The 24,748-nt window shown below is 44.4% G+C and overlaps 1 protein-coding gene across 1 annotated transcript in view; it reads left to right on the top strand.

Moving 5' to 3' along the window:
* Positions 1 to 24,748, top strand: part of ASTN2 (astrotactin 2) — a 1,157,183-nt gene that overhangs the window by 428,573 nt on the left and 703,862 nt on the right. Inside the window, exon 6 of the mRNA XM_045296567.1 lies at positions 19,448 to 19,594. Coding sequence (XP_045152502.1) covers positions 19,448 to 19,594 — 147 coding nt within the window. The remainder of the gene's footprint in view (positions 1 to 19,447; positions 19,595 to 24,748) is intronic.

Below are 24,748 nucleotides of genomic sequence, written 5' to 3'. Positions count from 1 at the left end.
GTGGAGACTAGCTTTCCAAAATGGAAAAAAAAAGAAAGAATCAATTGAATTGGCATATGACTGAATATGGATCAGGAAGCCTTCTTTGTCTGTAAAACTCGGGGGATTGGGGAGAGGAGGATGCAGAGGAAAAGGCTCTGTTCCAAAACCACACCCCCACACAGCCAGGTCCTCTCCTCGGGGACATAACGAAGCCATCTTGCTTCATTCTCAAGCCAGTAGCTTGTAGAACACTCACCATGTTCCAGAGCCTGTACTAACTGCATTGTTGTCAATAGCAACAACTGGATCCCATGCACAACCGTGAAGCCCTACCTAGTCTGCCTTCATCCCTTTAGTAGCTGCAGATTGAACTGTTGCTCCATAGCATTTTCACTGGAAGATGGTCAGAGGTAGAGCAGCAGGCCCTTCTCTTCCCCCTCTGAATGACTCCAGACGTTCTACTGAAACCTGTTCAATGTCAGAGCAGCATGAGAGCTGAACATTGAGCATGAAGGGCATGGGTCAGGAATTAAACTCATTTGCTGCATAAACCAAGCTAAGCCACTGCCACTGAATGGATTCTAACTCATAGCAACCCAAACTAGGATTTGGGAGGCTGTACATCTTTTGGGATGCAGATAACCTATATATTTCCTGCTGACTAGTGCTTACTGAACAGCACCACAGAACTCTTTGCATAAAAGTTGAGAATTTTACTCGAGACCCACCAATGACTTCATAGTCGAGGGAGATGACCACTCAGTTGCTGCCATAGACAATTGTGCTAAGGTCCCTCCAAATCAACTGATATTCTTCCCAGAATGATAAGCAAATCTTACTGGAAATTAAAGTCATGCTGGGGGAAGAAGGCATGCATGTCTCAGAGAAGGCTAGCACATTTCTGTTGGTCGGAAAACAAGGAGGAGCAATGCCCATTTGGGGAGAAAAAAACAACAACTCTTAACAATACTGATTTAAAACTGAAGAGGAGAATATGTCTGTTATTATGTTTCTATTTAGACACCTTTGACTTCGTTTCTATACAGCCCTTGGAAACCCAGTCTCTGTGTTATATGGGACTTAAACTCTACTCTTTTAAAGTCCACAACCTCCTGCAGCGGCCACACCTGAAGGACTCAATGTAGAAATCCCACTAAGTGAATGGAGTGTACCTCAAAATCACCTGTAGCCTTTGGACTAAGGCTAAGACGCCCTGGTGTGAAAAGAAGCAGATTATGACTGTTATCGCAAGAGTATAGAACTGGCAATTGTTGGAACCAAATTTGGTTCTCTTGCCCTGAGGGTACCAATGAATGATGGGTTGCGACTACCATATACTTACTATATTAATGCCCTCCTTGCTTTATTACATATTAATCTGGTAGGCATGGTTCTGTCATTGTTAATGAATATTAGTGAGAGGTTTGCATTATCATCACCTCCAATGATAACAACAAGAAGCAGATGACTTACGGGTTTATATCATCCCAACAACCAAAGAGGTAGGCATGGCCATTATTCCTCACGTTGGAGGCAGGGAAATGGGGACAGTAAGCTGGAATGGGGCGCTGCAATGGCTCTGAGTTCTGGATCTCAGATGATGATTCTGCTCTGTACACAGAACCCGTGCTGTTATGATGCACTTGGCTGGGCATCCTGAACCTCAGCTTCCTCCCCTGCAAAATGGAGTCCATAGCCGTTGCACTGGTGCAGACTGTTTGGTTACCTATTTATTTTCAGGTCCCCAGGAGACTCAGCAGCAACATTGTCTCCTCTGTTTCATGAAGCATATGTAGTTTGTATTTGAAATCCCCAAGCACAAGGCCGTCAAGTTGATCCTGACTTACAGTGACCCTAGACCTACAACCTGGCTGGTGGGTTTGAGCCTCCTGGCATGTGGTTAGCAGTCCAGTGCTTACCCAACAGCGCCACCAGGGCTTCTTTATATTGGATAAAGTGTCTGTATTTTGATACTAGTTTAAGTGGTAGCATGTTAATTAATTCAGTTTAGGCAGAAATCAATGGAGGACAGATATACAAATAAAGGCACAGATGCAAAGCGAGTTACATAAGTTGCTTGTAGCCACACAGCTACAATAAACATCACACTGAGACTCAAATCCAGGTCTTCCAGCTCCAGACCCTATTCTCTCCTTTCATCAGTTGAGTAGACATAGCTTATATCATCCCACCATTAAATGTTCTGATCTGTGACCTTGAGCAATGTGAATAGCTTAATATATATGTGGAGGTATTTACATGGGACATTCTTAAAGAAGCTAAGACTATTTTTGAAAATTATTATAGTTTCCTGGGGAAGTTGGAAAGTAGTTTTCTTATAGCCAGAGCTGGCTTAAGGTAGAATGGATTGCAGCAAATGGGGTGCAGTACCCGGTCCAGGTAGTGTGGAGTGAAGGCTGGATGCCACTAGAGATATTCAAGCATGAAATGGGATGGGAGGATAGCTTGGGGAAAAGAAGCATAACAGTAGCAATCTGCATTACTTATTGAGTGCTTACTAAGTGTCATGCTCCGTACAAAACACTTACAAACAGACTGCGTGCATGCCGGTTTAGATGGAAGGCTCTTTATCAGAGAGGTAATTGTAAGCTGACTGATTCAGAGCATCAGCAAATACGAACAGTAGGATGCAAACCCAGGTCTGTTGGACTACAAATGACCTGGCCCTGAAATTCTTGGAGTTCTTCAAGAAAGAATTGCTGTATAGTTTGTAACTGTGACCTTCAGTTCTATACAAACGTCTGCCTCTCGAACCTCAGAAGCAAGCCATGAAGCTGCCAGCCCTATGGCGTCAACGTGACCCCACCTAGTAGCAGCCTAGAAAGCCAGCTCTCTAAAAGGTAATGGCAAGGGACGCTGATCTGTGGCATTTTCCAATTTCCATAGTGTAAATTCTCCTACTGGGAGTTGTTTCAAGCTATCATCTATCCTGACTACCATACAATATCCTTAAATATCTAACGTTTGACTTTGGTGAGCCTGGGGTAATATCGGATGTATGGACTTAATCTGGACTGGGCTGGGATGTTTTCTCAATATACAATTACTCTTTGATCTAAAGTTCTCCCTCTTACACATCTGAGTCTCCCTAGATTTGTTTCTCTAGTTTACCCGGATTAACACAAAGGGAAATTATGCTTCCAGCTCTGGATTAAGGACATAAAATCCTTTTACCAGTAGTATCCGCATACTTAGTCTAAAGTCCCCGGGATGACCTGTTGAAGGAAGGTCTGCCTGGAAGCAAAGTTTGGGAGTAGATGTCAGCATTCTGCTCATCCCCTCCTTACCTATTCCACTTCCTCGATAACCCAATCCAGATGTGGCCCTGGACTGTGCTTCTCAATGTACCTTGTGTCCAATAATTTGTTTTCATCTCGTCCGTTGCCATCATGGTCAAGTCCCTTCGGCCTTGTTCTTCACGGCGATCAACCTCCTTTGCAAATGGACAACTGGGAGATTGTTGTCGTCGTTGTTGTTATGTGGTATGGAGTTGATTTTTAATTCACGGCAACCCTATGTGACAAAATGGAACTCTCCCCAGGGGCTCTTCGAGGCTGTGATCTCTACAGGAGCAGACCAGGAAGTCTGTCTCCCATGCAGCCACTGTGTGAGTTCCGAATGCTAACCTTCTGCTTTGTAGTCTGATGCGTAACTATTGTGCCAACAGGGCTCCGTCATCAGCAGATTAGTCTGTAAGAGCAATTTTCATACACTTGCACTTGTACTCTGAAGTACGATGGGAGGGAGAAAAACAAGAGGGTCCTAACTCCTACCCTAGATTCTCAATAGGACCAAGTTGTTATTCCTGCCCATTCCGTGGTATGAGACACCTGATCCAACAAAAACAGAATGACCAGTTCAAGGTCATACAACCCGAAAGATCGGTGAATCTGAGGATATAGACCCGGCTGGCTGCAGCTAAGACATGGTTGGATCTCTGAATGGCTGACGGGTGGAAAACCAAGAAGGAAGTAGCATTGCTGATACCGATGCTGGTCTTACTTGACGAGTGGAACTGAAGAAGAAATTCATAGTTATGATTCCCCAGACTGCTGTTATTTCTCATCTAAGCAAACCCATTTCTTGATCTCAGTTCTTATACACTTACACATATATTCAAATTTTCACATATGTGTGAGGTTCTATAAAATGTAGTAGTGTTTCTATTTTAGTTCTTCAGGCTGTTCAGGTGTGGGCATTTTATAAATAAATATGTGCTAATGCTGTTACTATTATTGTGGCCCTGTAAATTTAACAGCAATACAGAAAGCTCCAGGTGTGTATAGCAATGGAATTATGGTTACTTAGGGAACCCACTGTTACTTTATCCTTGCCGTCCCTACCTTAAAGATGCCTCAGCACAGCTACAATGGAAGAAATAAACTGCTGTCCCACAATCCTACGCTGAGTGCCCCAGCGGTGGAGTTGGGGAGCTTTCTAAATGAAACTGTGTGACCTGGATTGACTTGGCAGCATCAGTGCTGACCAACCCTTAGTCCAGGGGATGCCGTGAGGATCCACTGGGCTTGGGGCCTCCGTTGGGGATAGTACTAAGATCATCAGAAAAGCATTCAGTGTATACTGAGCCATGTGTTGAAGGCTTTATGTGCATAAAGAGTCATGAGGAAATTCAGTAACTTCTCCAGCAGGAGCAGTCAACAATGACGGGGTCTTTCTTCCTGTCAGATATTTTGCTTCAAAGAGTCTTGCTTGAGCTCAAGTCATCTTGAAAAGTAGACATTTTTAAGTTGTGGAGATACCAAGGCTTATAAAAGGTCAAAACCCATCCTCGTATCATCCACTAGTAATGGACAGACAAGGCTGGTGCTGGACCCCCCACTCTGTGGGACTCCCAGGACCATGTTTTTAGCTCTTTTGTCATATTGACTTCCTAAGTTCTCAGTGTTAACAAATTATTGAACAGAGTTTCACATGTCATCTATCTGATGGTGGAGCTCACAGCCTATCACTTTACCAGCATCGCTTCCAGGATTGACGTGCCAGCCTAGGGTCTTCCATAAACAGACATGCCTTGGGATAGGTTAAAGAGAGCCGCCTGTGCATGCACTCCTTTGGGAAGACAGCTCAGCCTTTACCAAGCCCTCTTCCTTGAGCTTCTCTTCAGCTCTTACTAGATGGTGAAACATTTAGGAAACAACCTACTGCAGTGGTGCAACCATAGCCCTTGGCTGGTAACAGAAAGGTGGGCAGTTCGAACCCTTCCAGTGACTCTATGGAGAAAGCCCTGGTGTGCTGCCTCTCTAACGATTACACCCCAGAAAACTCTGGGACAGCACAATTTTGTCACATGGAGTTGGTATGAGTCAAAAATTGACTTGAAGGCATCGGCCAACAATTGTCTTGTTTCTGTGCAATTATTCTTGCTTCTGATCTCACCCCATCCCTCCTGTCTGCTGACTCCTTTGGGAGTCGTGTAACTTGCCCAGGGTCAGACACAGAGCAAGTACTCAAGGAATGTTTTAATGTTTCAAAACCAAGAGTGTTCTCTAAGCTTGAAGGTCTGTGAGTTTCCCCATGGAGAGAGAGACTTCTCAGCTATGCTAGTAGTAGGTCCCTGTATCAGTTATCAATTGCTGTGTAACGAATCCCCCCTCCCCCCACCAAGGTAGCAGCGTAAAACAACAACCCTTTATTATCTCACAGTGTCGGGGGTCAAGAATCTAGGGATCCCATGGCTGGGTTCTCCCACGGCTGCCATGAAAGTAACAACAGGGGCTATCTCAAAACTCAAATGGAAAATCCTAGCTTCCCAGCTCAGCACAGTGGGCATTGACAGGATCTAGTTCCCTGAGGACTAGTAGACGGAAGGCCTCGGAGCCTCCCTGGCTATTGGCCTTCAGATCTGTGAGACATGGGCTTCTCTGGAGGGCAGCTCATGACGCGGCAGCTGGTTTCACGGACTGAGAATCAGGAAGAGGCTGAGAGCGGGTGAGCGCAATGGAAACCACTGTCCTTTGTCATCTGATTTGGGGAGTAACTTTTAGGAGTCATTTGAGAGCTGCCTACCATGGTCCCCCTGCCATCTTTCCTTTCCTCGAAACCGAAGCTTTCTCTCATTGCAGATGAAACAAGCTTGTTCAGGTTCACAGACCTGAAAAGCAACGCATCTCCAGCTGCCCTGATCTCTTACTCTGCTTCGGATGATGCTCCTTAGCCTTCTCTGGTGCAAACGTCCTCTGCTCTTTTGCAGTGCCTGAGCAAAACAAAGAGTTCTGCCTCCAATCCATGTGGCCCTCCTTCCCTTCCCCTCCCCTCTAGAAGTAGTTGTGACAGGTCCCATTCATTGTTGCAATATTGTTAGAGCCTGCTCTATCTGAGAGCTCACCCCGTTGGAGTTAAGAGTATTCTGTTATATCCCCAGCTCCTAAAACAATGCTTGACATGTAGTTTGTACTTGGCACAGTTTGGAAACACAGTGAATGCGTGAAGATGTGTTTCAGGTTTACATGTGGCAGGAGAAGACTGGTCCAAAAAGACTGGAGACATCATTTATGATAAAGCCCACTTTCCTTGTAATGAGCCATAGCTTTTTCAGTGGGTCAGCACCCTGCCGACCCCTCTGGCGTCTGTCTACACTGGGCTATTTGAACACAATGCTCTTTGCACTCCAGAATGTGTTTCAATGTCTTTGATTGGTAACTAATATCAGCATAGCTTGTCTGTTATGGTGAACATCTTGCATTAAAGCGATTATATGTATCCCAAACACCTTGGGCTGCTTCGTTCCTGTAGACACATGGTCCATGCTTCTCTATCCAGTGAAGTGTCATGCACCTTAGGTAGCTTTCTCTGGACACCCTTGCCTGTGTTGTTGGTCCCCTTCTCTGTGTATACCTCTGTCAGCAGGGTGATCCCCCTACATTGTAATCCTCTGTTCATGAACCTACGACTCCACTGGGTGTTGAGCCCCTGAACATCTCTGATCCCTGTAATGTTGGCTTCTAGCACAATGCTCCATGAAAGGGGGCTCTGGATATTTGTTGATTGGATAAGTTGATTATTTTTCCTGTGGAAGCAGGGAGACACAAGTCCGGAGAGAGGCAGGGCTTTGCTCGAGGTTGCACAGTGAGTCATGGCACAGGCGGTATTCAAATGCGAGCTTCAGATGCCCAGGACTGAGCTCTCGACACAGCCCCTAGCATTTCCTTGCGGCTAAGGAACTAGACAGAAAGGCGGTCTGGAATGCCCGTGGGCTAAGACCGCTCTGGTTCTTTTAGAGGTGGCCTGTTTAAGCAGCAGGCCTCAGGAAAGGTGTAGGCCCAGAATGTCCGCGCAGAATGGATTGAGGCCTCAAGTGGAAGTGTGTTTTGACAGAAATGGTTCATGGAACGTTTTTTCCGCTGCTGTTATTTTTTTTCTCCTTTTCTCCTCTTTTATATTCCCTCCTCAAAGGTCTAAAGGCAAAGCTGTTTATCTCCAGATGACTGTTTAAATACAATGCAAACGTGCTTTTGCTGAAAATGCTGAAGAGGAGGCGATGAATTGGAAAGCCAGAAGAAAACGCCCAGCTGTTTAAAGAGCTGGAGAGAGGCATGTTTATGCTAATGCAGTTTCTAGGTGCTCTGGAGACAAGGCCTCCACTGGAGGAGGGGCAGCATCCTTGACCCCCACAGGGCAACGGAGCCTTCCCTCCCCAGAGCGGAGGTTTAGACAATGAGTAAAGAAGGGCCTTGAGGCCTGTTTCTTCAGGCTGAAGTTCTTGGAAGAGACCTTGACTCTGCATGAGGAAGGCATGAAGGTGTGAGATGACCCCTTCTTTCAGAGGCAAACCCTAAAAGAAGAGAAGAGCATTTGTTTTTTAAAGTAACAGGAAGAACCCTAACTTCTGAGGCCCCTGGGTTCTCAATTACAATTCCATCTCTGCCCCTTACTAATCCTGAGGTGTGAGGGTGTTGATGGACTTCTCCAAGCTTCCGTTTATTCGGATGGTAACGAATGGCAGCATGGCCTCTTGGTGACGGTTGGCATATGGCATAAAAGTGATTATGTAGGTAAAGGGCATCGCAGGAGGCCTATCATGTAATAGATGCACAATAATCATCACTGTCTTCCACAAGCTTTCTCAGACCCAGCAGCAACTTTGCAGAGAATGGACAATGACTGGAGACAAGCTCTGGGAATAAGAGAGGCAGCACTGTCTTTCTGAAACGTAGGCAGTGGTGCACCTTTATGCTTGTTGGTAGCTATGGAAACTTTAGGAAACTTGTTTTTCCCCTTCTGTTATCCAGTGAGGACTGCTCTGTCTACCTTTCTTTCTTTCTTTTTCTTTCTTTCTTTTTTTCTTTCCTTTTCTTCTCTCTCTCTCTCTCTCTTTCTTTCTGTGTGATTTTGGTAAAAGTTTACAAAGCTTGGATTTCCAAAATTGGATTTCCATCCAACCGTTGCTACCCATGGGGTTTTCTCATTGGTTGCACTCCCTGCCATGGAACAGCAATCCCCCCCTCCCGCCCTAGGTGTGCCATTTCCCCTCTTCTTTCCTACTGACTTGCTCTTCCTGAGCTTTATCCCCATCACACGCTGCCTTGTTGATCTGATGAGGTTCGCGTTATCGGGCATTGATAGGTCTATTTTCTGGCCCCAAGTTGAGCTACAGAGGTGGCTTGAAGGGTAAGTAAGGTCCGTAGTTCAGGTGAAGAGTATGCTTTTGCTCTGCCCCTCTCTTGGCCCCTAGCTCTTCTTTGACAAAGCCCTCCTTCACCTCAGCGTGGACGCGATGTGGTTGGCAACCTCTCTAAACAACCTTCAACCCAACTGGGCTAATTGAGGGTGCAGCTGCCACCCGTGTCCTCAGGGGGAAGTTTTTGCAAAACAGCAACAGCCAGTGCTCACCTTTTCTCTCTCTTCCTTATTCCCGATCTCTCCAGAGCTCTTTGACTCGTCTTCTCCACCCTTTCTGTCTATGCCCTGTGAGGGCTTCTATTGGATACAGAGCCTTTTTCCCTGTCTTCTGATGCAGTCCATCAGCTGCTGAAGACGAGCCCCAAATGATCTTTATCCTCCGGCACTGGCCTCTTTCACCCGCCTCATTTCTTTCTTTGCACACACTTCTGGGTGTTCCTGGAATTCCATTTTCTAGAACGTGGGCAGCAAAAGGGCACTGATATTTGAGTCAAATAAGACCCTAATACCATCTTGTCTTTTTTTTCCTTTCTCACTGTCCAATAGCAAAGTGTTGGTTTTCCATGTTTTATTTTATTTTTATTTTTTAACATTTTATTAGGGGCTAATACAACTGTTATCGCAATCCATACACACACCAATTGTGTAAAGCGCATTTGTACATCATTCTCAAAACATTTTCTCTCCACTTAAACCCCCAACATTAGGTCCTCATTTTTCCCCTCCCTCCCCACTCCCCCTCCCTCATGAGCCCTTGATAGTTTATAAATTGGTATTTTGTCATATCTTGCCCTGTCCGATGTCTCCCTTCACCCACTTTTCAGTTGTCTGTCCCCCAGGGAGGAGGTCACATATAGTTCCTTGTAATCGGTTCCCTCTTTCCTACCCACTCTCCCTTTACCCTCCCTGTTTCACCACTGACACCACTGGTCCTGTAGGGCTCATCCGCCCTGGATTCCTCAAACTTTTTAAACAGGGGTCCAGTTCACTGTCCCTCAGACTCATTGGAGGGCTGGACTATAGTTTAAAAAAAAAACAACTATGAAAAAATTCCTATCCATATATCTTATTTTGAAGTAAAAAAACAAAATGGGGCAAAAATACCCAGCGGGCTGGATAAATGTCCTCGCAGGCCACATGTGGCCCGCAGGCCATAGTTTGAGGACCCCTGTTTTAAATATAGATAGCAACCCCTGCTATGCATAGTTATTGACAAGGTGAAATAGAATCATGCATATAAAAATGTGGCATAGAGGCAGCCATGAATTGTAGGGAGTTGCTATTATTACTAATGACAATCTTTTCATAAGCCATGAAACTATCTCATTGTTTACCCTAGTCTGTTCCATAAAAGAATGGCCCTGCAATGCGCCAATACCTTTGGGAAACATCAGGTTAAATTCCACTAACCAGAATTTTATGCAAGTTTTTCAGGGACTTTAGTACCAAACACACACTCCGGCACTATAATACAGGAATACAGAATGTACCATGTTCCAGAATGTTTTGAACATGGAAATGTTTCTTTTAAGGCTTATCTTGTTTTGAGGGAAAGGCTGCACTGGCCCTTTAGGGCATTTGGATGCGCTCATTTGAACTATGGGCAAGGAGGCAGGAGGCATGGATTCTAACCTTACCTCCACATTCCAGCCAGTGAGATGGAGCTAGACATTCCCAGCACCGGGTCACAGGAGAACATCTGGCTGAGAGTCAGGGCACATAGCTTGGTGACCTACTTATTCTTACTGTGTATGACCATGAGTAAAGCATTCACCCTGTGATTCATCATTTGTATACTGCAGGTGATGAGTGCAAATGAGTAAGCACCTGGCTACCTACCAAGAGGTGGGTGGTTCTGGTCCATCCCAAGGGCCCTCAAGAGAAAGAGCCAGCAATTGCATTAGAAACATCACAGCCATTGAAACGGGGGCGGAGCATCGTTCTACTCCGACCTGTGAGGTTTGCCATGAGGCAGAATCCACTGGAAGACGACAACTCTGTTTTGCTTTGCGTCCAAAGTGGCTAACAGCAATGCCTGAAGCACGAATGAGCTATCTGAGGATAATTTGTAAATTAATAAAAACTTGAAAAAACATGGTGATATCTGTACCATCTTCAATGCCACTATTATTATCTACATCTCCATTTCACCTGTGCACTTTCAGGTGCTGTTTCCCATCACTGCCACAGGGGAATTCCAACTTCCCGCCTTCAATCTGATTGTCACTCATAACTGTCTCCGCCCCATTCATTGTCCTTATCCAGTGGCTTTACTTGGAACACGCACCACCTGTTCCGCCTCCACTCTTTCCCCAAGTTAAAGTGTCCCCAAGTTAGCCTCATAGGACTTTAGTTGAGCCCCGGTGGCACTGTGAGCTGGTTGAGACCACATCGTTTTTTCTGTTTGCAGAGCCGTCAGGGACCTGGAACTCAGAGACGGGCACATGCAGTCTTTGAACTCGTCTGTCCGTCTCACCTTCGGTTCTGTCTGATGAGAGTGAGAGGTTCCTTGAAGACACGCGGTCAACATCAGAACTGTGATGCAGCCTTGAGCTTCCACAGGGTCAGGGCAGGCTGCGATCTGTAAACAGCTGGGCACTGGGGATTGTCTCTAAGCGCTGGGACCACAGCTGTCATGTGGACTGAGCAGTGGTAGAAGGTCACAGGTTAAAACTTGAACTCTGAAGTCTCTAGACAGACCATTTTCCATTTCAGCCCAATTTGCTTTGAACTGCTTGCACTTTGACAAGAATTAGCCTCGAGCTTCCTGTGTGTGCAATCAACACCAGCTCATTATCGGTGTGGGGAGATTAAAGAGATAGTAAGTTTCACTGTCTGGAACTTACAAAGTTATAAATGCTAGTGGTGATGCCATACTTGATGAGGAAAGCCATATTAAGAAAATGATGAATCTATGGTGGGGTAGTGGTTATGAGTGGGGTTACAATCCACCTAGTCAGCAGTTCAAAACCACCAGCAGCTCTGAGGGACAATGACTTGGGTTTTCCACTCCTGTCAACAGGCACAGTCTCAGAAACCCCAGGGGGATCGCTATGAGTCAGTAATGACTCCATGGCAGTGAGTTGGTTTTTATTTATTTTTCATTTTTAGGAATTATAATAAAGAGACTCAAAATACGGCTTTAGAGAAATAAATGGAAATTAGTGCGATTTAGTTTGGGAGAAAGAAAACTCAAGCCATATAATTGACTCCTTTAACTGGAGAGCTGCCCCGGGGAGGGTGTAGTAGAGGTGGCCAGTTCGACTTGGTCAGCACGATGCTGTTATTGACTTGGAGAGTGAAGTTCTGGGAACCGTCAGAATGGAATTGCTCCATGGTAGAGGTAGAGTTTGCTGTCTCTAGGTGTGTACAAATAAGGACTGACTGCCCACTTGACAGAGAGCTTATCCAAGAAAATCTTACGAAAGATGGGAGATTGGGAAAACTACATAGGACTTAAGGATGGACTTTAAAGTGCCCAAATCAGAGAACGTGACAAAGACAGAGAGAGGGGATGGTGAGAGGCATGGACCCGGTTGGATATGAGCAGGGAGGATGTCCCTGATGGAGACACTGCCCTGAAATAGCAAAGAATCCAGGTTTAGGAAGGAGGCTGAAGATGTAGCACACAAACCCAAGGCTTCAGAGGAAAAAGCCCTCCTTTCACATATTCCTTTCTCCTGCCTCCAGTGTGACCCTTGTACTTGTCAGACAACATGTCCCAATTGTAGTTTCCAGAAATACAACAGAGAAGCGCAGAGGTCCTGGAGCTCAGGTACGGCAGGACTCCCAGGTGGCAGTCGGGAGGTAAATGAGGCACGCCGGCACTCCAAAGTGGTCACCCTCATGTGCAGGTAGATGGGAGGCCACACTTGGTTGTGATTTCTCTCAGGGTAGGGACTAAAATGTAAGCCAGTGACTGGAGTGAACGCATTTGAGGTGAAAAGAATCAATAGTAATATTCGAATACTGACACCTCTTGGTAGGAATGGGAATGGCCTTTGACATTCCTTCATTCAGCAGATGTTTATTAAGCATCTACTCTGCTCGGGCTTGCCTAGAGGCACTAGGGATATTACAAACCACAAAATACAAGGCTTGACTCATGGGCGATCATCTATACGTGCTTCTTGAATTAAATAATTTCCAGAAGGAGCCCACATGTAGACTCAGGCATGTGGACTCATTACTAACAAGATAACTTGTTAGTAATAGCCAGCAGCTTAAGCGTGCAAGGCGGAATCCTAGCCTAGAGGAAAACGTCACATATTTTGATGAGGACTGTGCAGACACCGAGTGCTGGACAGAGGAGGTTTGAGAAAGGGAGATGAAAGGAAAGAGTTGTGAAACTTACTGCACCTTAGTGATGTGTCAGGAACTATGCTTAGTGGTATACTTTTGACAGCAACACCCCCATTTAATGCTCTCCTGGTTAGGGATGATCACCACCGTTTTACAGATTAGACAACTGAGGCTCTAAGCTTGTTAAGTACCTGGCTTAAAAAGTTAGACGGTGATGGAATGAAGAGCGTGGATGTTGACCTTCACGCCTGAAGCCACACCTGGCCTCTTCTCCTGCCTTCAATGGCCTGTCCCCTCCTCAGCTCTCCAGGGTTTCCAGATCCTTCTGCTTCACCGCAGAGAAGGACCTTCCCAGTTCAGCGCTCTTCTCTCGGGGGTGGAAGGAGGAAGGAATCGATGGGAACATAGCAGCTTTAAGCTTTCCATGCACAACCATCTGATGGGGTTACATCTATTTTCTTCATTGTAAAATGTGATTGATTCAATTCCAAATTTAACTTAAATTTGATTTCCTTCCCTCAACCTGGCATTTCCAAACTGAGAATCAATCAAACCTCAAATTATAGGCAGCGTGCGGATCAACAATGCTGAGATATTTCCGGTTGAATTTCTCAAGCAATGCGTTTTGTGCCTTTCTTTGCTGCCACGAGAGGAGTTGAGGGGGAAGAGGGAGAGGAAATGAAAGGGAAATTAGATTATTAACTTTCTCCATTCCCAGCATCCACATGCCCGTGTGGAATTGTATTTGTACAGGACGATTCATTTTACAGCAAGTGATGGGGAGGGAACTAAATCCAGATAAGAACCAGAGAACCCCCAGCCTTATCAGTGGGAGAATGCTGGGGGGCTAATCTGGAACAACATATAACATGCCTTATATTTTTGCAAATTAAGGACATGATCTTATTTTGTCTTCATGTTACCTCTCAAAGGAGTCCACTCTCCCATTTTTCAGATATTTTCTTTTTTTTTAAATCATTTTATTAGGGGCTCATACAACTCTTATCACAATCCATACATACATCAATTGTGTAAAGCACATTTGTACATTCATTGCCCTCATCATCCTCAAAACATTTACTTTCCACTTAAGGCCCTGGCATCAGGTCCTCATTTTTTCCCCTCCCTCCCCGCTCCCCCCTCCCTTATGAACCCTTGATAATTTATAAATTATTATTTTGTCATATCTTGCCCTGTCTGTCGTCTCCCTTCACCCACTTCTCTGTTGTCCATCCCCCAGGGAGGAGGTCACATGTAGATCCTTGTAGTTGGTTCTCCCTTTCCAACCCACCCTTCCTCCATCCTCCCATACCGCTGCTCACACCACTGGTCCTGAAGGGATCATCCGCCCTGGATTCCTTGTGATTCCAGTTCCTATCTGTACCAGTGTACATCCTCTGGTCTAGAGAGTCTTGCAAGGTAGAATTGGGAAGCATTTAGGAACCAGAGGAAAGTTGTATTTTGCATCGTTGCTACATCGCACCCAGACATTTTCTTTTTATGAAGAGTAATTCAGCTTGATCGTGTTGTCAGAGAGATTGTGCAGGAAGCCAGGATTTGGACGTAAACCCTCTAGTTTGAAAGGCCAGGTGCTTTCTGCAGCTACGGGCCTCCATACCCGGACGCTTCTTCCTTGATGAAGTAGGAGAAAGTGTGATGTCTGGGAAGAGATGAAGCGAACTGGTTCTAATCTGCCACACACCAGCCGGATGCCCTCAGACCAGTCATTTAATCTCCCTGTCTTGTCCCCCAGTCAGTCAGTGATAATGACTAACATTTGCTCGGAAGACAACATGGGGTGGTTCTCCCAGCCTAAATTGAGAATTCTTGAGCAAACCCATTGGCAGTTTTATTCACTGTCATATCCACCACGCCTGGAACATAACCTGGAAGAAGTTGATGCCCCACAAAAATTGGTTGGGTAGATAATTGACTAACTGAATGGGTGAACCTAAGTGTTAGACACAAGGCCTGAGTCATTGTAAGCACTCAGCGATGAAGATTCCCTTTTCCATCTCTTTTCCCTCCGATAGAGCTGGGAGCCTGGCCGGGAAGACGGTGGGCATTATGGGATGGATAATACCTCCTTTGACACTATTAAGACTTAGAACTAAGTGGCATGCTGATGTTCCATGCCGTGGAGCAGGAATGCTTAAGAAATCACCTGTGTCTCAGGCCCGAGATGCTGCTGTACCAGGTCCAGTTGCTATGGCAACTCCCTAAACCCCAGTGCCTGCTCTATGGGCATCTGGCCTCCACACAAGTTTGACCTGTGTGCTTTCTTCTTCCTGGACTTCTGAGACAATCATGGCTACCCAGGTACTCTCTGAGTAAATGGCTACCCCAGGACACTGCTTAGTCACACTCCCTCATCCACTCACTCCCTCGCCCTAAGTTCCTCCCTTCACTCCAGCCTCTATCCCTGCAAAGAATAATTCCAATCCTAGTATATTCTAAAGATGTGTGGAACAAAGAGGTACATGAGTCCTGGTTTCTGTCATCATCCTTCACAGAACTCGGGACCAGGGGGTGATGAGACAGATAGCTGTATCTGATTTGGAGATTATCTTTTTACCAAGCACCTGCTGCTGTTGCTGCTATTGTTGTTGTTGATGCCATTTGATTCCATCAAGTCACTTTCAATGTATAGAGACTCCATGTGGTCATGTAGAACTGATCCCACAATGTGTTCTTCATGGTTCTCTTCATAGAAACCATCAGCCATGTCTTTCCCCCATGAGCATCTGGATGGGTTCGTTTCCATCCTTTCTATTGGCAATTGAGCAATTCACCAAGGGCCTACTATGTGTCAGGGTTAGCCTAGCTATTTAACATCTGCTACCACATTGTAGGTGCTACAGCATTCTTAAAGAATGACTCATTTTAAACACCCCCCTTTTCCTGATGAGAAAATAAGGATCAAGAGCTCAACTGACATCGCTTCCCCCATGGACTCTTAGGAACCCTAGATTTATGTGAAGGTTAACTGACACAAGGGGATACAATGAACCCAGTATGGCCCCGAAAGGATAGCAAGAGCACCCACCCCCTCCCACTCCTTGTCCTCAACCCTCTTCTCCCTTCTCCCTGAACAAGAGGAAAAAAAATCAGTTTCCCTGAACAAGAGAAAAAAATCAGTTTTTTCGAGCCCATATAGTATTTCTGGTGGTCAACTAATTAGTGAAAGGGGTGGTTTGGTCACACCCATTTCTGCTGTTGTCTGGGCCTGGTGTGAGAGATGCCCCCTCGGAGCTTCTGTCCTCAAGGACAGTACACTCTTGTCCATGACTCACCACTAAGTGTATCCTCTTCTCTAACCCTCAAGAGTCCCGAACTACCTTTCACATCTCACCCTCTGAGCCCCGTTCTCTCCACCAGTGCTTCATGCTGGGCTCATCCTCCCATATTCTTCCCTGCAGAGCAGAGCTATGGAATGACGAGTATAAGCTCAGTGCTGCTGCCCACTACTGTCGGGTGATATTGTGAACAAGCTACGCTGGATGAGTTACATGCCTTATATAGAGTCCCAAACCAGAGTCCCTTCTCTCTAATAGAGAGAATTGTGTTCATTTGTTTATATTATTTAATTAGGAAAGTGCATATATTATCAAAGTTGGAAGGAACTTTGTATTGCACCTGCAAAAGGGATAAAAAAAGATTTCTTTGTTGATTTTAGGTTTTAGTGATTTCCCTTCTTCTAGCACTAGGAATATTTAAAAAATTTATCTCCTTTTATATTTAAAACATTCAACTACAAAATGATTTTTGTGGGTGCAGCATATACATAAGCAGTCCCTACCCTAAGCCCTGCATTGCCCCAGGGCTGTGAAGAAAAGGCTGAAAATGATAGACAAGGACCCTCTTCTTCCATTAACCACCTCTGGCATCACGCAGTGATTTTGACACAGGAGACACAGTGCTGTTGACAAGGTATTCCTTCTCGGGAGCAGTTCTCAATCTATTAAGAAACACAAACGTCTATGCAAGTGATCCCTAAACAGTCTGTTCTATGGTTTCTGTGGGATTTTGTTGACTGGTTATATTTGGTACGCTTTCAGATGGGTCAGCACTTGTGTGGTGCTGACTGTGAATTATTTTCTCTCTCACACTTTGGACGTGTTATCAGGAAAGACCAGTCCCTGGCAAAGGATAGCTTGCTTAGCAAATTAAGGGGGCAGAGGAAAAGAGGAGGACCCCGGACAAGACGGGTTGACATGGTGGCTGTCGTATTGGGTTCAAACCTAACAGTTGTGAGATGGTGCCGGAGCGGGAGGTGTTTACTTCTGTTGAACAGAGCGTTGCTAGCATTGGGAACTGACTTTACAGCACCCGGCAACAAGAACAACATCCCTCGATACCTTAATGCCCTTACTGAGTTCCCGGTGCCAGAAACCTAGTAGTAGACACTGGGAACCAATGGTGATCAAAAAAAGAGAATGGCTGTCCTCAGGAAGTTTGCCAATTAGTTAGAAACACTTTGCCAATTGAAACCCGTCAGTGTCTCAATAAGGTACTTTCGGAAACTGCCCAGAGAGGGAAGAAGTTGCCTTGATGGTGACTTTGGAAGAGTCAAGAGGGGCCAGGAAAATGAGCGTGGAGTTCTTTGCCAAAGAAACAAAACTTACACTAACAGCATGAGGATGGCTGTTGACTGAGGGAAGGCTGCCTGCACCTGGGCCAGGTAGGTGACTACAACAGGAAGTATGAGGACCCATCAGGTAAAGCCTCTGATGGCAGGCTGGAGAACGAACACGGATTGCATCCTGTGGCCAGATGTTGTTGAACGGCTGGAGGGGTTCCAACAGGGAGTGAGGTGATCAGACGTGCCTGTGCCTCTCTCGTTCCACAAGTAAACACTCGGTGTGATGGAAGGAATGAGGTGAACGTGCTAAGGACACAGAGTGCATGAAACCACATGACATTTGGGGAGCTCGGAATGAGGAAGACGGATTGAAAGGTGATCTGTAGATGTCTGGCCTGTGTAAATGGCAGTGTTTTCAGTAAGTTATGAGGTGTCGGAAGACAAAAGGCTTTAGGGGCAAGATAATGTCTCGAGCTTTGAACTTGTATTTAGCATGCACAGTGGATATCCATGGAGAAAGTGTTAATAGGGAAGTTAGGGGTAAATTGATTTATTGCTCAAAAGAGAAGCATCGGCAGATACTAAAAATTTGGAGGTGGCATTACTTTAAAAAGAATATCCAAACCCGGCAATGTCGATGTGAATAGCAAAACTCAATAAATAAATCAGCAAGGAGGGAGACTCAGGACTAATTCCATAAAAAAATTTTGCTGACCCGATGCTCTCTTGGCCATGTGATTCCAATTTACTTATTCTACTGCATCTGTGAAATTGTCCTTCATTTTCCCAAACAAAATCCCCCTGTCATCCATGCTCTCTCCTTGCTCCTACCAAAACTTGCCTTGGATTCTAATTAGTTCTAGAGGAACCTGCCTTTGCCTCCTAGCTTGTAAGCACTTGAGAAGAAGATCTACTTTTATTCAACCCTGTAGGCAACTCTGTATGCTCGGTAAACACTTGCAGAATTGGTTCCAACTGCTCTCCAACTTCCTATGACTCTTTTCTGGACAGCAGGCATAGTACGTCATGCTACTTCCTGACAACAGCAGGCCCGTGAGATTCTGGGTGCAAATGTATAGGACACTTGACTGCTAACTAACTGAAAGGTGGAGGTTTGAGTCCATTCAGAGACGCCTCTTAAAAAAGGAGTGGGGGTAGGGGGGCTTGGGAATATACTTACAAAGAAAAACAAACCAGCCATTGCAAGGCCTTTGAAGTACATTGCTACTGAGACAGAGGGTTGCCGTGCATTGGAATGGTCTCAACAGCAACTTTTTTTTCCCATGATAAAAGTAGAAGAAATGAGAAGAAAAGAAATGAAGCCGATCCCACAGTCAATGGGGCTAATGCCCTGATTTGAGCCCAAGGTTGTCTAAACACTAAAGCCCAGGCTCCCTTGTTGCCTAGTTTGACTGTAGAGTAGCACTGCCCCATAGCGTTTCTGAGGCTGTAATTGCTATGAAGCAGACCAGCACGTCTTTCTCCTATAGAATGACTTGTGGCTTCAACCCTTCTTTTTGTTACCTTCACCACTGTACCACCAGGACTCCCTGTCTATTCTACTACCCCTTCTGAATTCAACAACACAGTATCTTTTCACCGCCTTCTAAAGCAAGTGGAGATTTTACTACCCGTTAATTATTTTCAAGAACAGTTAGTCTAATGTGAGGGAAAATAAGAGAATTACCCAGTTTGGGGGAACTTGTGTCTTTACCTTTACCAGACAGAAAAAATAAGCCAATTTACACTGAGTGTTAAGCCAAAACCCAAACAAGTCAGCATCGATGCAGTGACAAAGATTGAAAACCATGGTCTCCTGTCCAGCTTCCCATCTGGAAAACGACAAGGTTCTCATTCCCTGTGGCATGGCCATCACCCGGCCTCATGAAATCATGTCTTTGTGTGTGCTTCTGTTGGCAGGTTTGCTGAAAAGCCCAGTGAACAAGACGGCCCTGACCCTGATTGCTGTAAGTTCCTGCATCCTGGCCATGGTGTGTGGCAGCCAGATGTCCTGTCCACTCACCGTGAAGGTGACGCTACACGTGCCGGAGCACTTCATCGCAGACGGTAAGAGCTGAGCATCGCAAGTGCCCCCAGCCTACTTGGCACTTTGCTCCCCCAGCTGGTCAAATGTCCTTTGTCCTTGTGCATGGCCAACCTCAGAATTTTATTTCAGGGAAATAAAAGAACATCAAAACTTGTCTTGGAATGGGTCATTATCATGTAGGGCCCTGAATTATTCAAATTGAACAAAAGATTGCTTTTATTCTAAGGGGGAGGATAGTGTTTGTTGAATAAACAAAGAATTCAAATGTGATTACTTCAGAGAAGCTACTAGGTCTTGTCTATGGGTATTTTTCCAAACTAAAAGTATCCTTCCCCAAAGAATATTTACTCATTAAAAGCATATGACAGGAATGATGATATAAGCTTTGTTGGAATTTCCTGACACTCCTGGAGAGTACTCATATCTCATGCCCTGTAAATGTATTTTACAAGTATCTTGCATTCAGTCATTGACTCCTCACTCAATTAATTTGAATTAGTGAGACACTATAGTCACCGTGGTCATTCACAGAGCATGATCCGTGCGACTGATTAAGGTACTTGATATCTATTGCTAAAGTGCCCTTTGGAAAAGCTGTTCTAGTTTACATTCTCCTGCAGGCTCATGGGAGAAAGACTCGACTTTCTACTCCCGCAAAGAGTTCCAGTCTCGGAAACTCACACGGGTACTTCTACCCTCTCCTGTAAGTTGGCATTAACTTGATGGCAGTGAGTTTGGGGTCTTGGGGTAAGCTCTCATCGTACCTCTTTTCGCCAGACCCTTGTTCTCAGTTGACATCACTGTTGTTCAAATGTGTTGGCAGTTAGCACAGATACAATAAAGAAAACCTAATTTATGTGTGAAGGTCCGTGGATCTTTATGTAGGAGTCCACCTATAGCAAATGCTAGACAGTTCCAGTCCTGGAGAAGGCACCCCCCCCACCCCACCTTGCAGTGAACCCTTCCAGAGGCAACTGCCACTTAGATGTATAGCAATTTTAAAAACCCTTTTCCAACGGAATAGATAGGGAGTGTGTTTGAGGTCCCCTTCATTGGTTTTTTGGCCATATTCCCAATTTTATCTCTGGCCTTTGAATGACAGTGCTTCTGACATAGCACAATTTGATGACCAGAGCAAAGTGTACCTTTCCCCCCTGTTCTCTGAAACACCCAATTCCAATTCATCCATCCTGCTTTTCTTTCCAATTCCCTGTACTGAGCTAGCCCTTCCTGGTTTTTCCTGTGAACTGAATAGGCTGTCTATTTCACATTTGATATGCATTTACTTCTTTTATGTTTATTTTCTAAACTAATATAAAGTTGAAAATCAAAGATGAAAAGACTCCACCTTATGTACTGTAAACATGTTAGTAAGAGCACCCAGGGACTGGGTAAAGCAGAGGGTCGATGAACAAGAGGAAGCTGTTCAGTAGGATTTGCTGGCACAGTGGCTGCAACATTGGGCCCCAGCGTAGCAATGGCTGTGAAGAGGTTCAGGACAAGGCAGTATTGTATTCTGCTGGGAATTGGGTTACTATGAGTCAGAACCAACTTGACAGCACTTAACAATAATACACTGGGTTCATCCCTATCAAGGTACAACTTCACATAAAACAGGAAACCGTGTAAGTGTGAGGTGATAGGGACAAGCAGGCAGAGGGAACAACATTTAGAGAAACAGGCAGACAAGTACGTTAACGGTGCCCTGGGTTGGGAGAATTGCCAGAGCCAGAGCAGGGCTTCAATGTGGGGACAGGAGAATGGGTGTGATGAGCCCTGAGAAGGGAGAAGCCAGTAGAACAAACCCACAATCAATATTGTGATTTACCTTCTAGTCTTTGCCAATTTCTGCTTATCAACTATGGAATATTAGGCCTTGGATTAATTCAAGTTTTAATTACTTATTTTTCCTAATACAGATAGAAATGAAGGTCCAAAGTAACTTGTTCACAGACATAGCAAGATAAGTTAGCAGCTAAGATCACAGGGTTTAGAATAATATTGGAGAGCTTTAAAAAAAGGTCATGGATAAATGGAACTAAATTATACTGAGATTTTAACATGTACTTTTTTGTTTGTATTTCTAATTTTAAAAGTTTTATTGACACATAATTCACATGCCATATAATTCACTGTTTTAAACATATTCAAAAGAGTTGTACAATCATCACCACAATCAAGTTTTGAACAATTTCTTCAGTCTTATACTCATTATTATTAGCTCCCCTTTTCTCACCGACCTCCACGCACCATAACCCCATGGACCTATTAATGCAGTTACTGTCTTTATAGGTTTACCTAGTCTGGATTTCATATCAAGAAAAACAGTCCCAAACAAAACAACAATAACAAAATAAACCCCAGAAAACCCTCAATCCAAAAGAAAGCAGAATATAATAAAAATACAACAAATGTAACCTGGGCATAAATCTAGAACAAATGATAAGGTGTTACAGTTTAAACTAACTACATCTGCATTAATCCATCTTCTGATGCACTCCGCCTGAGAGCGAGGCTACGCACTTCTTTGATCAGTAGTCGGGGGAGGGGGCGGTCCTCCAGAAGCTTAAACCGCCTGGGGAATGTCCACATGGTTTCACTGTTTTCACTGTTTCAGTTCAATGATTCATTCATATCAAAGGGTTGTGCATTCTTTATGACCATCAAATTTGGAGCTTCCCCCACTTTTTTTACACATGAATGCCCATTCCTCATCTTCCCCTCCTTCTCCCTCTTTATCTCCAGGTAATCATTTGTCTTCACTCTCTTCCTATTTCCATCCATTGAAGATATACAGATAATTATACAAGGCTAGTGCAAAAACCAAGGAAGGACCTATCAACAATGGCCATACAACAATAGCCACTACAGACCTCAATCTATTAAAAAGCATACGATATCGAAAGTTTAGAATGCATTCACATTGGGTCTGCAGGGAGATCATCATGATGGCATTTCTATTTTACATATATTTCATTATAACAAACACACTCAGAAACATAGATTGTAAATCTATGCTTCAACATAAATATTTTAGACATATGTCTATGCACCCACATTATGTAACTATGCCATTAGCTATGTTACAAATGAACCAACAAGTTAGGCAAAACACACACCATAATGCAAGAGGTCTTTCAGGATGAAAGCAACCTCCTCATTAGAAAGATGATTTGAGCAGCCCAAGGACCATGGCTATGGCAACTCTCTTCCGGTCTACCCCTCTTCTGTGAACTCTCATCCCTTGCTGCTGAATGATCCTCCTTCTCTTAGTGGAGACAGCTCTCAGCCTGCCTTGAGTACTGAGCTGTCTTTAGTGTTGAGGCTTGGCTGGAGCTGAGTCATGGGCCCCGTCTTCAAGAAGAAAATGAAATGTGCCCTCATGTTACTGTGTAGTTATACTTGATGATTACTGCCCCTTATGGGGGAAAGGTCAGCACTACAAAGCACTTGTCCAGAGCCCAGCTGGCAAGAGCAGTACCTGCTGACAGTAGGCTCCCATCGGAACCCTTGGCAAATCTCCCCCAGCTTTGTCCAGGGCTCTTCAAGGCCACCACTAGTTATTTGCCCTGCTGAGAAGTGAGCATCTCACTGTGACATCGTGAAGAGACGGCCTGGGTCTGAAGCCAAGCTTATTGAACTTGGTATTGTTCCTTCACATATGGCCCATTGATCATCAGTCTTTTGACTGTCTGGGCTGATGTCCCAGAATGAATGACTCAGACTGTCGGTAGATGGGCTCTTCACAAGACTTCTAAATGATTCCATAACAGAAGTTTGAGAGCTATGTCTTTCTCTGGTATATATGTGTTAGGTCTTATCATCTACCATATGATATCGCCTCCAGGTCTGTTGGTGTCCTAATAAGAAATTAAGGATTGCTCCATCTTTAACTTTATCAAAATTATATTAATGGAACTGCTTCATGATACAACTTCATAGGTTTCTCATAGCATAAAATATGAGTTGCCTCGCCCTTAAAGTTTGTAATATACTAGCACTGATCACACAGATTCGTTAATTAACACTGCAGAGTTCTCTGCACTACAAGTGATACGTTGGAATGTGTCCAGAGGAGAAGATTGCAAATATATTGTAGATAAATAATGCCCTCTTAATAAAAGAGAGAAAATGAATAATTCTATATTTTGGGAGACCTAAAAAGAAGTAAATCTAGTATTAATGACTGTCTTGCTATATGTCTTGAAGTGTTCAAAACATGTATGAGTTTCTCGTTTTAATTGTCTTAGCAAATTCATGAGGCAGGACGTGCATCCTCATTCTGTAGATGTGGCGCACAGGGCTCAGAGAGGTTAAGTGATTTGTCCAGATTAACACATTGAGAGAGCAATGATGCAAGGATGAGAACCCAAATCTAACTGACCCTCGCCCCACCCATGCCCCCACCCTCCAGTGTAAGGTACACTCATAGACCAAGCATCCAGAAAAGAGATTAATCCTGATGGTTTTTATTTGGCTTGGGAACAAGCTGGTCCTGGAAGGTCCTGGAAAGCAAACTTTGAGCTGTGGGGTTGAAGAAGGTTGCCAGCATGGGAAAGATAGAGCCTTATTCTTGAAGCTACTTCATCTCCTATTGGCTGTGTGACTTTGTGCTAGTGACTTAAACTTTTCATGCTTTAGGCTCATTATCTGCAAAGTGGGGGTCATAGCAGGTGTTATCTCAGAGAGTTATTGTGAAGAACAAGTGAAATAATGCTCATAAAGCTTTTAGCTCAGTACCTGGGCTCTGGTAATGGCTCAATAAATCATATAAATGTTAGTCCTCCTTAAATATATATTTTTTAATATTGGAAGGGGGTCATAGCAAGGGAATGAGTCCCCCATCATGGGGGATTTCTTGAGAATAGATGACCACACTTCCATGAAGCCTTAGAAAATAAGTGAAGAGATCGATTTAGCTTGGGTATGAGATGTTTTGATTCAGAAAATTTTATTAGAAGATAAAATGTAAAACCACTTAATTTGTTAGGGTTTCCTTACACCTTTCATTCTTCTTCTTCTTCTTTTATTAAAAGATAATTTTATTGGGGACTCTTACAAATCTTGTTACAATCCATACATCTCTTGCATCAGGCAAATTTGGACATATGTTGCCTTCATTCTTTTCTAGACATTTACTTTCTATTGAGCCCTTGGTATCAGCTCCTCTTCCC

This window comes from Echinops telfairi, unplaced genomic scaffold (genome assembly GCF_000313985.2).
Source record: "Echinops telfairi isolate 266 unplaced genomic scaffold, ASM31398v2 ScPeMD7_7410;HRSCAF=8448, whole genome shotgun sequence".
Classification (NCBI taxonomy): Eukaryota; Metazoa; Chordata; class Mammalia; order Afrosoricida; family Tenrecidae; genus Echinops; species Echinops telfairi.
The sequence above is the reverse complement of the archived record's forward strand: the minus strand, read 5'-3'. Positions and strand labels throughout refer to the sequence as shown.